This window comes from Papio anubis, chromosome 13 (genome assembly GCF_008728515.1).
Source record: "Papio anubis isolate 15944 chromosome 13, Panubis1.0, whole genome shotgun sequence".
In the NCBI taxonomy this organism is placed as follows: Eukaryota; Metazoa; Chordata; class Mammalia; order Primates; family Cercopithecidae; genus Papio; species Papio anubis.
This window is the reverse complement of record NC_044988.1, coordinates 90,835,398-90,853,388: the sequence shown is the minus strand read 5'-3', so window position 1 is coordinate 90,853,388 and position 17,991 is coordinate 90,835,398. Positions and strand designations below refer to the sequence as shown.

General features: G+C 38.1%; 1 protein-coding gene across 18 annotated transcripts in view; it reads right to left on the bottom strand.

The window, feature by feature from the left end:
- Positions 1–17,991, bottom strand: part of CNTRL (centriolin) — a 99,408-nt gene that overhangs the window by 14,949 nt on the left and 66,468 nt on the right. For 12 of the 18 annotated variants that reach the window (XM_021927203.2, XM_009188155.4, XM_021927204.2 and 9 more), the window contains 12 exons: positions 17,110–17,299; positions 15,502–15,815; positions 13,290–13,498; positions 11,073–11,265; positions 8,109–8,239; positions 7,829–7,969; positions 7,600–7,726; positions 6,694–6,858; positions 5,477–5,636; positions 3,824–3,939; positions 3,524–3,741; positions 779–936 (listed from right to left, as the gene is read on the bottom strand). In XM_021927203.2, coding sequence (XP_021782895.1) covers positions 779–936; positions 3,524–3,741; positions 3,824–3,939; positions 5,477–5,636; positions 6,694–6,858; positions 7,600–7,726; positions 7,829–7,969; positions 8,109–8,239; positions 11,073–11,265; positions 13,290–13,498; positions 15,502–15,815; positions 17,110–17,299 — 2,122 coding nt within the window. Of the gene's footprint in view, positions 1–778; positions 1,426–3,523; positions 3,742–3,823; positions 3,940–5,476; positions 5,637–6,693; positions 6,859–7,593; positions 7,727–7,828; positions 7,970–8,108; positions 8,252–11,072; positions 11,266–13,289; positions 13,499–15,501; positions 15,816–17,109; positions 17,300–17,991 lie in introns of those variants that run through there. The other 6 variants (XM_031654467.1, XR_004177986.1, XM_031654468.1 and 3 more) reach the window with 6 other exon arrangements.

Genomic DNA, 17,991 nt, shown 5'->3' with positions numbered 1-17,991 from the left:
AAATTACAGATAATGTTAGGTGCATAGTTTCAAAACAGCTACCTTCTGCATTGCTGGTATAAATAGAAACTTAACCTTTCAGGAAGGCAATTTGGGAATAAATTTTATATCTATACTGGCTTTGTCAATTACTAGCTGTGTGACCTCTAGCAAATCACTTCTCATTTAAGCAGTCACAAGAAAACTAAGCTTCGGTTTCCTTATTTACAAATGAGTAAAATAACTTTTATCTCATAAAAATGTTATGAGGATTAAATGAGAAAATGAAATATCAAGGACATAAAAAATGTTCAACAAGTATATTATTAGATAGAATTACTCAGCAATTTCTTAAAAAATTATCATATTTATAAACATTTGATAATTTTAAAATCTTCATTATTTACATCTTTGCTTTTCAAACTAGACACACACCCCTAGGAAAAATCTGGAAGGATATTCACCAAACTGTTACTAGGAATCTATGAGGAGTGAGGTAAACAGCAATTTTTATTTCTTTTTACTATGTTTTAAAATTGTTCTCTAAGGAAGATGAATTAGGTGTTTTGTTTTTTTTTTTAACTGACTTTGAGATAAAATGTACATATTATGTCCTATTTAAAGTGTGTAATTCAAAGTCTTTTAGTATTTTTCGAGTTGTGCAACCATTACCACAATCTAATTTTAGAAAGAAACTCCATGCTCCTTAGCAGGAATTACTTCTGCCATAAGAAAAATCAAACAAAGAAACTAACAAAGGGCAAGGAAATCACACTTTCACTGTTCTGCTGCCTTATACCTTGGAGCTGCTGTTGTATTGCTGAAATGTCGTTATGCAGTGACAACTTGTCTCTGTTTAGTTGGTCTAGTTCCTGCTGTAGTTTTCTGACATTCAATTCCAACTTTTCTAAGTTTGATTGCTCCATTTTGCTATTTTCTTCTGCTGCTGCTAAAACCCTACCACAGAGAATAAGTAAGACTGTCAAATATAAAATATTCAAGCACACACAGGAGATGACTGAGAAACAGTGTTATCCTTTCACAACATACAGTTATGGAAAGTATAAAAGATTATAAATCTTCACGAAATTTAAGACAACTCATTTTCAAAATCTTATCAGCTTTCTAAGTGGAGACTTTTTTCAAATGACTCATTAAATTGAAGTTTTATAAAAATCATAGATTAAAAACATGGATAACATTCAGAATTCCAAAAAACTGATAAAAATGGAGCTGTGACAATAAAAAAAGTAGAAAACGATTGTATGTACAGTAGGATCTGTTCATATAGCAGACATGCATGAGCATGTATTGTAGTATATAAAGGGAGTCATACTGTATGAACTTGCTTTTGGTCTGGCTTCTTTCACACAGCGTAGTTGCTTTGCGATTCATCCATGTTGTGTGTATCAATACTTCATTCCCTTCTTATTGCTGAGTAGTATTCTACAGTGTGGATATACCACAATTTGTTTCTATTTACCAGATGATAGACATTTGGGTCATTTCTAGTCTTTGGCTATTACAAATAAGGCTGTCATGAACATTAGTATATACACTGTGTAGAAATATGCTTTCATTTCTCTTGAATAAATATAATACCTAGGAGTGGAATGGCTAGATCTTCCGGTAGTGTATGTTTGATTTTTAAGTAACTGTTAAACTGTCTTCCAAAGTTAAACAGTTACTTAATACTATTTTACATGCCCCTCAATCATATATGAAAGTTCCGGCCAGATGCGGTGGCTCACGCCTGTAATCCCAGCACTTTGGGAGGCCGAGGCGGGCGGATCAGGAGGTCAGGAGATCGTCACCATCCTGGCTAACACAGTGAAACCCCATCTCTACTAAAAATACAAAAAATTAGCCGGGCGTGGTAACGGGTGCCTGTAGTCCCACCTACTCTGGAAGTGGAGGCAGGAGAATGGCGTGAACCCGGCAGGCGGAGCTTGCAGTGAGCCACTGCACTCCAGCCTGGGTGACAGAGACTCCCGTCTCAAGAAAAAAAAGAAAGTTCCTGGTTAATATTAACATTTGGTATGGCTGTTGTTCTAATAAGTGTGTAGTGATATCTCGCTGTGGTTTTAATTTGCATTTCCCTAATGATTAATGATCCTGCGTATCTTTTCATGTGCTTATTTGCCATCCATTTATCTTCTGTAATGAAATGTCTGTTCAAATCTTTTGCCCATTTAAATAATTGGGTTATTTTCTTATTGAGTTTTGAGAGTTCTTTATATATGTATTCTGAACACAAGTCCTTTATCAGATACATGGGTTGCAAATATTTTTTCCCAACCTGTGACGTATCTTTTCATTACCTTAACAGTGTCTTTTGAGGAGCAGATGTTTTAAATTTTGAAGTCTAATTGTATCAATTTATTATTTTATGGATCATGCTTTTGGTGTCATACCAAGAATTTGTGCCCACTCTAAGGTCACAAAAGTTTCCTACTATGTTTTATGTTTTCTTCTAGAAGTTTTATATTTAGGTTTTACATATATGATTATGGTCCTATATATAAACATAAAAATAAATATGTGTATATATACATATTTTTTGAGACAGGGTCTCACTCTGTCATCCTGGCTGGAGTGCAGTGGTATCATCATGGCTCACTGTAGCCTCGACTTCCCAGGCTCAAACAATTCTCCCACCTCAGCTTCCCAACCCGGCTATTTTTCTTTTTTTTTTTTTTTCTTTTTTGCAGACACAAGGTCTTTCTAATTGTGTGGGCTGGTCTCAAACTCCTGGGCTCAAGTGAACCTCCTGCCTCAGCCTCCCAAAATGCTGGGATTACTGGCATAAGCCACCGTGCCTGGCCTCATTTTAAATTAGTATTTATATATTATACAGAGTGAGGTATGAATTGAGGTTCTTTTTTTGGTTTTGTATATCCAATTGTTTCAGCAACATTTTTCTAAAAGACCATCTTTTCTTTTCTGAAAAAGATGCCTTTGTATCTTCATCAAAATCAGTTGTTTACATATATGTCAGTTTATTTCTAGACTTTCTATTCTATTCCATTGATCTATGTGTTCATCTTTATACTAATACCACAGTGTTTTGATTACTACAGGTTTATAAAAGTGTTGCAATCAGGTAGTGTTAGTCCTAAATTTTTGTTCTACTTTCTAAAAGTTGTTTTGGTGTCATACCTAAAAAACTGTATAAATTCTATTGTAGGTCTTAGAATAATTCAATTCTAGGTTCATATAATTTCAGAACCAGCTTGTCAATTTCCACAAGAAAAGGCTATTGAGATTTTAATTGTAACTGTTTTGAATCTAGAGATCAATTTGAAGAGAACTAAATCTTTATTTTACTTAAAAAAAAGCATAATAGATTTTTTAAAAATGCTTTTGAGGAAAAAAAAAAAGCTAGAAGGAAATTCACCGAACAATGCAACTGGCAAAATGTATTATGATACCAAGTTTGTGGTGTATTTTATCCTTTTCTCTATTTTCCAAATTTTTTATAGCATGTTTATAATGTCTTGGCCTGAAGAAGTGATCCTGCAAGCTTATTTGTTCTTGCTCTCACCTTTTGGTTTGTGCCAACTTTTTTTCCCAAATGTCACATTTCTCTTGGAGATCTTCCTTTTCTTTGCTCAAACACTCAACACACGATTGTAAAGCTCGGGACTCAGCAGTCATTCGTTCTATTTCTCGTTTATTCCTCTCGAGGAGCTGCTTCTGCCACTCTATTTCCCCTTTCTGCTGCTGGGCTATCTGCTGCAAATTCTCTAACTCCAGTTTCTCCTAAATCAGATAAAAGAGGACTCAAACATCCTACATGAGAAAGACCTCAGTTTCTTAAGGGTACAATGGCTTTGTTCATTACCTCTAGCACTGCCACCTGAGTCTTCTCTAATTCAGATACCTTTTGGTCATGTTGTAGCTTCAAACCTTGTAGCTCATTGTTTTCAAGTTGCAACATGTCCAGAATATTCTTTAGTTCTAAAGGATAGAAACAAAGCATGGTCCATGATATTAAATGAACTTGGAAAACATTTACAAAATGAAACAGAAAACAATGCTATTGACTAATACAAGATAATTTTTAAAATTCTGTTGCGCTGAATTAATGGTGCTAATTTTATTCTTAATAAAAAATTCTCTAAAAGTATTGTTACATACTATTTAATTTGTTTAAAACATTTTAACAAGCCAGGTGCAGAAGCACGCGCCTGTAATCCCAGCCATTTGGCAGGCTGAGGTGTAAGGATTGCTTGAGCCCAGGAGTTTGAGACTAGCCTGGTTGACAGAGCAAGATCCCATCTCTATATAAATAAATAAACAGACAAACATTTTAACAAAAACATTTAATTAACAAAGATCTGGTTCCAAAGCATTTGCTTCTACATAAAAGAATCAACTAAAACCATTTTATATAAAATTGATCAAAATAAGTTAAAAATACTTTGAAATACAGACTGAGATTTACATAACAATTTTTTGGCCTTTGAAATACAGATATTTAAATATTAACTTTTTTTCTGAATATAGAGATACTTGCTTATTGTAGAAAAGTTGGAAAATACAAAAAAAAGCGTAAGAGAAAAAAATAAAAACCCACCATCATTTCACCACCCCAAATCACTATTACAATAGCATTTTGATGTTCCAAGAATGCATGCGCACACACACACACACTCTCTCACACATTTTAAAATAAACTGGGACTATATACTCCATATTCATTTTTTACCCACTTTTTTCATTCTTCTCATGGGCAGGCTTGTATGTCATTAAATGTTAAAAATATGACTTTTAAATTGGTCATCTGTTTCCAATTTTGCGGGGGGTGTGGTGAAACAGGGTCTTCCTCTGTTTCCCAGGCTGGAGCATAGTGGCATAATCATAGCTCACTGCAGCCTTGACCTCCTAAACTCAAGGGATCCTCCCTGCTTGGCCTTCCGAATAGCTGAGACTACAGGTGCACATCAGTGTGTATTGCTAATTTTTGAGTATTTTTGTAGAGATGGGGTCTCACTACATTGCCCAGGTAGTTTTGAATTCCTGGGCTCAAGCAATCCTCTTGCCTCAGCCTCCCAAAGAGCTGGGATTATAGGCATGAACCATCACACCCAGCCTGTTTCCAAATTTTGTCATTATAAATATTGCTGTGATGTACATACTTGCCCTTTCTGGAGGAGTAGAAATGGGCTGACTGGTTCAACAGGTGTGAATTTTAAGAGTCTTGAAACACTGGGAGATTGTTCCAGTTTATATCTCAATTGATAGACTGTGTGTGCTCTTCTTTCAGCACACTCTGATCAGCAATGAGCATGATTATTTTGCTTTTAAATAAAGTTTATCAATTAAAATGGCAGAAAATAACATCATATGCCTTTTATAACCTGCTTTCTTTGCTTATTAGTAGTAAGGTTAAACTTTACAGTTTGTTTGGCCATTTCTTATTTTTTTCTGTGACTTGTAATACACAGACATTCCCAACCTCAAACTTTGTATGATTGTTTTCCTTTAAACTTACCAGTTTTATGTTTAGACATCTGCCTTAAAACAATCTGAAGATTTTCTTCCTCTTTTTCAATTTCCTGCTTTATAAGTGTAAGCTGAGTTTTTCTTTCACTAATCTGAACGTTCAGTTCTCCTTTCTGAAAACTCAGTTCTTCCAGAAGAGATTTTACTTCCTGTGTTTGAAAAAAAAAAAGTTACCCCCTCCTGTGACTGTAAATGAAAATTACTTCAAAATAAGTTCTGTTATTTATTGTTTTATTTCATAGAAATTCTAATTTGGAAACAAGCTCATTTTTGCCTTTTATGTCAAGAACAGCATTATATTTTGCAGAAACCTATTTCTATATAATAGAAGAAAGTAACATATTCTCTTCATCTAAATATATTTGCAACATTACTATAAGCAAGGCAATGTGCTATAGAGAGAAAAGCCTGACTGAGACATGGCTCCTGCTCTGGAGGGGCTTAGTACCTTGATGAGTGGTAAGGCAGGGAACATAAACACGATCACAAAAGGCTAAGATGCCCTAGGAAACATGCAGACAGAGTGTTTCTAAACTCAAAAGAAGGAAACTCCTTCTTCCAAGAGAAAGAAAAAAGTCAGAGAAGTTTTCTTTTCTTTTTTTTTTTGAAATTGAGTCTCACTCTGTCACTAGGCCGGGGTGCAGTGGCACGATCTCAGCTCACTGCAACCACCGCCTCCCGAGTTCGAGTAATTCTCCTTTCTCAATCTCCCGAGTAGCTGGGATTACAGGTGCATGCCACCATGCCTGGCTAATTTTTATTTTTAGTAGAGATGGGGTTTCACCATGTTGGCCAGGGTGGTCTCAATCTCTTAATCTCGTGATCCGCCCGCCTTGGCCTCCCAAAGTGCTGGGATTACAGGTGTGAGCCACTGCACCCGGCCAGAAGTTTTCTTAGAGGAGGTGGCATGAAGCTGCGCCATGAGAAACAGGTGTGATCAGGCTAGTGATAGGGGAGAAAGGGAATTCCTGGAGAAGAAATGGTATGAGAAATGTACAGGGGCAGGAGAACTTTGAGCATATCCAGAAAACGACATGGGGGACTACACATGACAGCCACTGCATGGATACATAACAAATTGATTTTACAGAGGAGGCAAGATTTCAGGAATTTATATTTTCATTTGGGAAGAAGCAATGAAAATACATCAAAGTAAACCTATAGCACTGTCCTAGGACTCTTCAGAAAACCTAATAAAAAACACACCTTAATGTGATTGCACTTCTCAGCTACTTCAGTCTCTCCCAGTCTCAGAGCTTTCTGGAGGTCAGCTTTTGCCTGCACCATGCTTCCTTGGAGTAGATGCAGCTCCTCCTTTTTATACCCTAACTGCCTGTCCAAGACAGCCATCTCCTGCTGCTGACTTGTCACCTGTATTAAAGAAAAGGGAAGAGTAAGTTTGACAAAGGCCATACAGCTCTCTGTGCTAACCTGGAGATAATTTAGTTGTGAGGTAAAATCAGGAGCTAATAGCCTAGCCCCCAGGAGTCAGAAAACCCAGGCAAGGAGTGCAGAGTGAAATGCCTAATGAAAACCTTGAGCTCACATACTTAAAACCACTCAAATCACAGTGATCACAGTAAGAACAACAATATGACAATCATGATTATCCCTCAGGTTATGGTTTTCCAAGAACTTTTATTTTTATACCCTAATTCCATTTTGACATCCTTGGTGATGGAAGTTAGTCAGAGATTTTTAAAATGTATTCATTTTTAAAATTAAAAACTTGTTACAATTTTAAGGACAATACATATTTGTTTACAAAAAAAGAAGACCACGCGGATATGCAAAAGGAAGAAAACAGAAAATACTCAAAATCCCCCCTTATCAGATGACCACTTTTGTACTTTGGTATTGACTAAAAATACAACCGCAAGTGTTCATAAAGGCATTTAACAGAAATGATATCATAGAGTATACCATGTTTTGAGACTCACTTTTTTTACTCAAAAATATTGTATTGAGTTGGGATTCAAATTTAGTTCAGACTTTATCATTAACAACTATAATACATAGCCTCATTTATTCTTTTCTACAGTTAAACATGTATTACTTTTATAATCATACAGTGCTGTGTCAGTTGTTTTTTCAAGGCGTCTATTGTCATACCTGGCTTTTCAGCTTTTCCAGCTCAGCTCTCTTGGCTTGAAGGAGTGTCTCAGATTCTTTAAGGACTTGCAGGTGGTGATCCTCACTGCGTTCTGCCATCTCAACGTCTTTTTGCAGTTTCTGAAGCCTACAAAGCACCAGCAACACTAGAGCAGATCCTAAGGGACTCGGAACCCCAGAGCTGTCTTCCAGCACAAACCCCTTGTAGCCCTACAGGGGACTGACTTACTCTTCTGTCAGTTTTTCCTTCTTCTTGCTTAAACATTGGAAGTCTGAGTCTTCTGCTGCTACAATTTTGTTTATTTCTTTCAAGATTTCTTCTTGCTTGATTTTGTGCTGCTCCAAATCCTTTGCATCAGCCTGGAGTAATCTAAAGCACATTGCTTTATTCCCCCCAGGTCCTGTAGACTTATCATGCATTATTTATCATAAACCAATTATTACCCCCTTAGAAGCAAACTTTTCATTCATCTCAATGTGTTCTTCAACGGTTTAGGGAATCCACCTACCTTAGCTCCTGATGAGCTTTGACAAGGTTAATGGCAGTTTCCTGAGCTCTCCTTTCTAATTCCTCAGCATCTGACTCAGTTTGCAATAAACTTCTCTTGGCATCAGTGAACTTTTCGACAGCATTTTTTGTCTAGAAAAGAAACTGTCATTAAAAGCCATTCAGTTACAATACTCACTCACAGCTACTGGCCATGTAAACCAGTACATCTCTTTTGGAAAACAAGATGATACAAAAAGACATAAAAATGTCCATTCACTATAACTCTAATTCTTGGTAAATAATTCAGAAGCAAAGAACTACTACAGAAAAATGCTCATTGTATAATAATATAAGACCTGACAAATAATAGGCTAAGTGATAATGCATTAACAAAGTGGAATACTGTGTAGCCTTTAAAATGATCAGATGACAATGTGGCAACACAGAAGACAATTAATACTATGTTGGCTGAGAAAAATAAAATGATAATAAGCACTGTGAGAGCAACTATGTAAAACTACACGTGTCAATAAAGACAGAAAGACTATATAAAAGTAGTCACTTGAAAGTAGTGGAACTAAAGACGCTTTTTATTTCAAAATAATGTGTAATACTATTATATCATTTAAAATATTAAAACTATCTACCCAACTAAGTGGTAATGAAGTGATTTTACCAAGATTCTCTCCACACAGAAATTCTTGCTGTACTCTATAGTCATTATCAAGTGAAGTAAAAATGCATTGATCTGGTGATAATGTAATTATGGCTGACAAACACAAACATTAAATACTTTGCAAATGTTTAAAATCTTCCTATATAAGACTTGGTAAAAACACAATTTTTTTTTTTTTTTTTTGAGATGGAGTCTCACTCAGTCACCCAGGCTGGAGTGCAGTGGCGTGATCTCGGTTCACACCATTCTCCTGCCTCGGCCTCCCAAGTAGCTGGGACTACAGGCGCCCGCCGCCACGCTGGCTAATTTTTTGCATTTTTAGTAGAGACGGGGTTTCACCGTGTTAGCCAGGATGGTCTTGATCTCCTGACCTCGTGATCCGCCTGCCTCGGCCTCCCAAAGTGCTGGGATTACAGGTGTGAGCCACTGTGCCCGGCCCACAATTTTTTTTTTAATCAACTTGGTTTCTTTTTCTGCCCAACATAAGATGCTTAAAACAATGACATCAAAAGTTCCAAAAATAGAGTGTGGTTTGCACTTGGTTGAGCAGTGACTCACCTTCAGCCAAAAAAAAAAAAAAAAAAAAAAAAACTGAAGTCTGCCATTGTACTAAAGCCAGAGGAGTCCGTATGTTAAATTTGTCTATTAAATATCTGCATGCATGCAAAAGGGTTGGCAAGCTCCCAGAGAGCTACATATTTCACCATAGGTCTTTCCATTTCAGATAGCTTGTTTCTGTCAGTTTCATCAGCAAAGCACTGGACAAAACTCGCTAGGCATTCCAGAAAAGCCACCAAATAGTTTTTTGTCTCCTTCTATGTCAGGTTTTAACACGTCTGGCACACTCCTTACAAAACGCCACTACTTTCTTTCTCCTCCTCCTTACCAAGCTGCCTCCCTGAGTCATTTTGGGAGGATGAAGGTAAAAGAACTTACCAGCTTTGGTTCACTTACTACCTCTGCCTACTACCGCTGCCATCAATTTTCTTTTGATGATTTTATATATATATATACCTATATATATTAATATATAACCAAAATATACCAAAATATATAATCAAAATATACCAGTGATATTTTGAAGATACATCATCAAAATAATATATCTTATTATATATTATTATACCAGTGATATTTTTTTCCTCTAGTTCTGCTCACATCTATTTTCTCTCACAGTAATCCAACATATGAAAACAGAAGGAACAGCTCATCTGAAAAGAAAAGGACTTTTTCCATTTTTAATTACTCACAGAATTTCTTTAATAAACAATTTAGTTCCCAGGTAATAGATTGCTTTTAATTTAAATATATTCATGTTGAAATAGCAAAATAAAAATAATAGTTCCTGAGGTGTTTCATGTGGGTAAGGAACTCTTTTCACCCTGGAATTCTCATCCAATTAAAAGAGCCCTTGGCTATGTGACCCTGGGCCAGTAATGAGCCTCTCCGAGCTACCTCAGTAAACCAAGCTAACATCATCCTACAGGGCTGCCAGGAAAGTTAAACGAAACATTTACAAAATGGCCATGCGTAGCCACAGCAGTGGCTCAATAACAGGTAACTCCTTTTTCTCCCCAACTTCCCTCTGTATTGTAGTCTAAAGAATATTATCGGGCCAGGCGCAGTGGCTCACACCTGTAACCCCAGAACTTTGGGAAGCCAAGGCAGGATCACAAGGTCAGGAGTTCAAAACCAGCCTGGCCAACATGGTGAAACCCCGTCTCTACTCAGGAGGCTGAGGCAGGAGAATCGCTTGAACCAGGGAGGTAGAGGTTGCAGTGAGCTGAGATTGCACCACTCCACTCCAGCCTAGGTGAGACACCGTCTCAAAAAATAAAAGAATATTATCTCAGACCAAAAAATATTTTGTATCATTATCAACTTGAAGACCAAAGTAATACTTGTGAGGTCCATTGTAGTTTAATAAGAACATAAAGATTGACCTATTTTTAAAAACACAGCAGAATCCAAATAATTAGATATAAAAGACACACAGGATAAGGAGGTGGGGTGTGCTAGGAACTAAGTAACTTCAGGAATTTTAAATATGCTGTTTTATTTAATCCATGCTGAAAAGCCTACATATTCTTAGCCTGAATTTAAAGATAAGAAAAGCAAAGCCAGGGGACTTATATGACTTGTACAAATTCTCACATCTCCTTAACTAGCAGAGTCCAGCCTGGAACCTGGCTGTCTGACTTGGACAACTGTCCTCTTAGCACACACACTCTCTTTCTAATCCTTCATGCAGATAGTAAGCTGACTCACCCACACTGAGCTCACACCCCAAACCACAACAAGACATACCTTTTCTTTAGTGCACGAAAGTTCACTCTCAGCCTCTGCCAGAAGTCGGTCAGCTTCCCTGAGCTCTGAGCGACGTTTCAGAAGAGTCTTCTCAATGCACTCAATTTCATCTACAATATCTTCATGATGTTTGAGTGATTTTTCTATTTCTAGTTCAGTCATAAGACTCTCAACATTTCCATCAATGAAGTCCCTAAAAAATAATATACACACCCATTAAAAAATTGTAAATGTAGACAATATAGGTACTTGTAGCCTAACTACTAAAAAGATCTACAATGATTTTCTAATTTTATATGAGAATAGATAAGAAAGACTGCTACATTTGATTCTGTTCAAGGTCTATGTTTACCATTTTATTAAACATGGAATTCTTATTGGCAATAAATGCATAATATGTAAAATGCATGACATGGAATTGTTTGCCCTTTTAAATATAACAACAAAGATTATTATGTTGTCATCTCTTGACCAAGAAAATGTTGATACTTCTATTCTCTTGAGGTACAAAAATAAAGCAAACCACTACCACAATATTCATCCATTCCCTCAAAACTATCCTTCAAGGGCAGTTTATAGGCTGCCCTGAAGACTACCTGATTTTGTGATTTATTCCATTCGGCTAAAGTAAAACTCTGGTGACAACATTTGACATATCAAAAACCGTGACACACAATTCAATATCTTAAGGCTAACATGACAAAATTATTTAAAAATTAGATTATCTATCACTGCATGACAGAAAAATATGAAAATAAATTCAACATTTAACAGATTCTTTCTCTTTAAATGAAGGCATACATATGATTTTTACTTTCTTCTTGGAACATTTTTGTGTTATCCAAACTTCCTAGAATAGTATTTATTACACTTTTACAACTATGAAAAGAAGTGGTGATCCTACCACCCTATCACCTCCCTCCAAAATACCTCAGAATAAAAAAATTCCACTCCCCAATGTGTATACCCACAAAAATAACAGATACAACCATCTGCCTAACCTTCAAACGTCTAGCCCCTATCTTTTAGGTGTGGCCCTTGCTTTCACTTGCCAAGACTGTTAGTCACATGTCTGCTGCTAGATGGCAGCAACCACGTCTTTCTTACTTGTGTCCTCTGCAGGCCTCCCTACCACCCTGGGGTCTGGGCCAGTCTGGGTTAAATGACAAAAACTGGGGAACTGTCATAATTCATGGACTTCTGCAACAGATAGGCTTTTGCATAATTAACCCAATCAACAGATGCTGCATTCACTAAGTGATCCTATGACAGGTGATGGGACACAGAGATGGAGGTCCAGCTACTGCCTTCAAGGAGCTCCTGGGCTCCCCACAACATTGTGTGAACAGTGCTATGACCAAGGTTGCTAACCTTGAATTGTGGGCACCTGAGAAGAAATAGGCTTTTAATGAGGAAAAAAAAGAGAGGGGATCTCTGACCTTTATTTTGAAGACAGGTTGGAGTTAGGCAGGGGGGTCAGCAGGGAGAAGACAGTACAAGCAAAGGTGTAGAGGCAGGAGAAAATGTGGTGTTCAGGGAAACCACAGGACAGTGAGCCAGACCCAACACTGTGATAAAAGAAAAAGACAGGTAGGTTTCAGATGGAGAAGGGCCGTGTATATTGTGATGGGACTGAGAATCACACGGGAAAGTGGAACAGTCAGATTTGCAGTGTGTCAAGATACAGTGTAGACCAAGAGAGAAGACATGGAAGGCCACTGTGGAAACTATTACAATTGCTAGGATGAGAGTAATTAAAAGCTAGAGAAGGGGAGATGACAGAAAGGGACCAGTTTGAGAGCTCTCTGGATGCAGTCAGCAGGATTTAGAGACCAACTGGAAACACAGGAGAGTAACGGAAGAGAAAGAGTTGAGAACCCCTGCCATATTTTTAGTTAGGGTAACTGGAGAGGGGAAATGGTTATACCACTCTTCAAGAGGGACTACAAGAAGAACTGATTTGTATTATTGGCCAAAAGAACTCAGAACTGTATTGCTCAATGTGGTACTCAATATGTGGCTATTAAATTAATTGAAATTAAATTTTGTTCCTCAGCTCCATCAGCCACATTTCAAGTGCTCAACAGCCACACTGAGCTTGTGGTTACTGTTTTGGACGGAAAATCAAGAACATTCCAAGATTACAGAAAGTTCTATTCGACAGCATTAATGAACTAGTATCGCATTTGTCTGAATTATAAAAAATATATTAATTACTTTTGCTGTTGACGTTTCTGGACAGTTCTATGTAATTCTTCTACTTCACGCTCTAAGCTTTTCTTCTCTTGCAAAAGATCATCAATATTATGATGCAGTTCTTCCATTTCTTTCTTGGACTGCCGCTTGGATGCTCTCATCCACCGTTCTTCCTGCTGCTTTGATTTTAAATGCTGCATTATGTCTTCCAATCTAGAAACTTCATTCTCCTGAATGAAGAAGGGGAAAAATGCAGAGCTGAAACATCACAGGATGTTTCCTCTCTTTCCTGCCAAAAGCTGAAATTAACTGTGGTTAAAGTGGTATCAATGACCCAAAAAATGATGGTAGATTCTAAGGCTTTGGTATAAAAAGTTAAATGTCATGGATGAAATTGATGGACAAATAGAACCTTTAATTTTTCAAACAGTCCGACTATGATTGAGAAACATTCGCCAAGCCTCTTGTGGATAACCTCTGCCTCCAAAGAGTTCGGTGTCTAGCACAGAAGACTTTCTAGACAGAAGTCTCTCCCTCCTCTGGACAAATGGGAGAAACGTTTTCTGAGAAGCCTGCCCAGAGGAAGAGGTGTTTTGCCTGGGTTTTGAAGAATGAATGAAAGAGGAAAGACCTAGGCTGAAGAAGTAACATATGCAAACGTAGGGAAGTATAAAAGTGTACCTGAGAAACTATATAAACGGCCGGGTAAGCTTGGAGAGTAAAAGAACCAGTTTAAGAGATTATCAATAAATGCTGAATAGAAAGAAATTGTTACAAATTACAATGTGCAAGAAAAAACTTTAAGAGAATATGAGTGACTACTATAGTTAAACTTGTAAATGCACACAGACCCTCTAAAACTAGTCTGACTTATTACAATGGTACTGGTGGACTTGATATGTGTCCTAGTTTATCTTCCACTCAATCTGCCAAGAGAGTAAGGAAAAAACAAAGGCTCCAGGTGTTCTGAGTCTGAAGGAGGAGCTTAGATTGTATTTTATTTCTCTAGAACCAAAAAATCAGAAAGTAATCTAATGAGGCTGGGCGCAGTGGCTCATGCCTGTAATCCCAGCACTTTGGGAGGTCGAGGCAGGCGATGACTCAAGGTCAGGAGTTCGAGACCAGCCTGGCCAACATGGTGAAACCCCGTCTCTGCTAAAAATATAAAAATTAGCCGGGCATGGTAGTGGGTGCCTCTAATCCCAGTTACTCGGGAGGCTGAGGCAGGAGAATCGCTTGAACCCAGGAGGCGGAAGTTGCAGTGAGCCAAGATTGTGCCGCTGCACTCCAGCCTGGGCAACAGAGAGAAAGTCTGTCTCAAAAAAAAAAAAAAGAAAAAAGAAAAAGGAAGTAATCTAGTGATTAGGAAATAATTATTTCTTAGAATCTAGCCTAAGAATAAGAGATACAGTAAGAATTTAGGTCAGCTACAGTACCTACAAATATAGAAATGTTGTACAGTCATTAAAATACTGTTTAAAGACATTTATAAAACCATGGGCAAATGCTTATAACATTAAGTAGGAAAAACATATAATAATACAAAATATTATATACAATAAAATATAAACTATGAAAATAAATAATAAATCCCACCACCTAGAGATAATCCCCACCAAAATATAAACTATGAAAATAAAAAATAAATAAATCCTACTACCTAGAGATAATCCCCACCAAAACCTTATTGTATGCTGTCCATACCTGTGTGCATACACGTGCACATACATGTATGTGTATACACTCATATTATACATATGTGTATGTGTACAAGTACAGGCACTAGTAAGTGAATATATACATACACATTAATATAACACCTGTCAATAGAAAAATATATAAGCTTTGTAAAAATGGTAAACTTCTGGACTGAAAACATTTATTAAATGGCTAACCCAGGTTTGTAGATTGGCCTGAGACCCTAACTCCTGTACATGGTATTTTTGTTTTTTTGGTTTTTATTTTTTGCTGTTACCGGGGCTGGCCTTGAATTCCTGGGCTCAAGCAAACCTCTTGTCTCAGTCTCCTGAGTAACTCAGACTATAGGCACACGCCATTGCTTTTAGAAGAGAAATTTTAGTAAGAGAATGCTTGCACAGTTCTAAATATCAGCCTTACAAACACACCTTTGCCATATAATCCAGTCATAAACAGGTCAACTCATTAAGTATATACCCTTATCAGTCACCCATGGAAGCAGTGTGGAAAGAGAGTTGTATGTCTTTCCACTTACTAAGTTATGGTGTTCAGGGACGTTGCAATGCAGCACACCCATAGGGATGAAGGGGATTGAGAAGTTGCGGGGTGGAGGCCCATACACCATGGGGGCCCCAGCAGGAGGTGGGCCATAAATAACAGTGCCAGGGGTGAGAGGTCGGCTATTGTTTGGCAAGGGAGGAGGTGGTGCATACAGGGCCATGCCCTGGGGCACAGGAGAACCATCAGGAAGCACAGTATACATCATGTATCCAGGAGGAGGCACAAATGGGGGTTCTTCTTGGTCATCCAGCTCACTCTCTTCCTGACTATCTCCTCCACTGTCTGCATCTTCAAAGAAACAAACAGAAGAGTTTATTAAACAAAAGAGTGTTTTACCCCCATGGTTTACCAGGTAAACAAATTTAGTAGAAAACAGCAGCATTTAAGCCAAGATACTGGAGATGTGAGAATAAAACTGAAAAAAAGGTCAAAACTACTTTTGAAAAGCAGCTCAAAACATGGATTCAAAGTATTTTCTATGGCTGACACTTGAGTTTTTCTTATGTTTATCTGTTGGTTTGTTTCTGCATTCATTAATTTATTCATTAATTTATTAAGTGACCATCTGGGTATCTAATTCATGCTACATACAAGATCTCACAGCACTCAGTGTTTACCACTGTCATGACATTTAACACTCTCCAATGTGATAGCTTACTAACTTATCTGCCCTAAAACCAGAAAATATGTTTGCTGATCACTGACAACAGAGAACCTAGAACACAGGCACACAATAAACACTCAATAAACACTTCCTGGCCACATGCGTGGCTCATGCCTGTAATCCCAGCACTTTGGGAGGCCGAGGCAGGTGGATCACTTGAGGTCAGGAGTTGGAGACCAGTCTGTCTAATATGGTGAAACCCCCATCTCTACTAAAAATACAAAAATTAGCCAGGCATGGTGGTGCACGCCTGTAATCCCAGCTACTCGGGAGGCTGAAGCAGGAGAGAGAATCACTTGAACCCGGGAGGCAGAGGTTGCAGTGAGCCAAGATGGTGCCACTGCACTCTAGCCTGGTGACAGAGCGCGACTCCATCTCAAAAAAAAAAAGTTTCTGAATGAACAAATTCTCAGAAGGTCATATTCACATTTTACAGATTAACAGTTTCAGAAGCTACATAATTAGCCGAAGACCACACAGCTAATAAGTGAAAAAGATTTACTCAGGTCTGACTCTTCCCCCAGAGCTTTGGAAGACAGATCCATAACACTTCATTTTAGGAAGGTGAGATTAATGCCATGAGGCACAGACACAAGACACCATGCTCCAGTACAGTCAAAGAGGCTGCTTAGTCAGCCTGGGTGAAGCAGGGTGGAAGAAAGCTCCACTTAGGAGCATTGTTTGAGGACCTAGGTCTTGCTGAAGGATAAGTAGGCAGCAGCATGGGAGGGGAAGGAGGAAGGACATTCCAGACAGGGTTTAAAACGACGACAAGAGGTCACTGGCCAAGACCAGATCACAGAAGACCTTATGGAGCTAGCTAAGGAGTCTGGACTGTGACTTAGGGATTTCAGGGAATCAATAAAAGGTTATTAAACGGGCAAGAGAAATGCAACTTTCCTATGTGATTTGACTTACCTCTATTTGGAAACAATTTATGTAACCCACTCCTGATGGGAGAATAAACCCAGTATCCTGAGGCAGGGGGAGGTCCACTGCCTTCCTTCCCATCCTGCTGCCCAGGGCATGGTTTTCTAACAGGAGTTGAGGCTGTGTACTTAAGGCCAACACCAGAGTCCTTGGTGGCCTGGGAACTATGGCTGGAAACCTAAAACAAATGACAGCAAAGCACACTATCTATTACAAACGGAAAGGCTGATTTTAAGAAATGTCAAAGTCTAGAGCAAAGTTGAGATGTAGCAAGGTTGAGAAAGAACTTGGTTTCTTTTCATTATCCTTATTTTTCACAGAAGTGAGGTGATTACACAGTCACATAAACTGCAGTTCCATACACAATTCAGTTTATTAACATCCCTCTGGACTTGATCGACATGGCAGTGTCAGGGAAGCCATGCAGAAAGGAGGGCTGTGTGGGTAATGGCTGGGGTCACATCAGACTGGTCTGTGAAAGTGAAAGGCTCAAAGTGTGGTGAAAGCAACCAAATTAATGTCTATTTATCCTTTCAAAAGCCATTTTAAAACACCCATCTCCTATCCTCTCTTTTGGTACAATTTTCTAGAAATCACAAGTCCTTGGCCATACCAAAATGGAAAAAGCATGTTATCTAGCAGTTTGACTGGGTTAATTTTATGCAGCAACTCCCCAAGAGACAGAAATGAAAGCAAGTTCTCCATAGTGATCAGACTCCCGGGTGTCAGCCTCTGTTCTCTCTGTAGTAATTTTTCCTAGTGGTTTTTTGTTTTGTTTTGTTTTTAACCTCATCCTTAATGGCCCAGCAACTGAGGCAAAGGAAACCCGTGAACTTCGAAGAAATCTGGGGACACCAGTCTTCTGTTGTC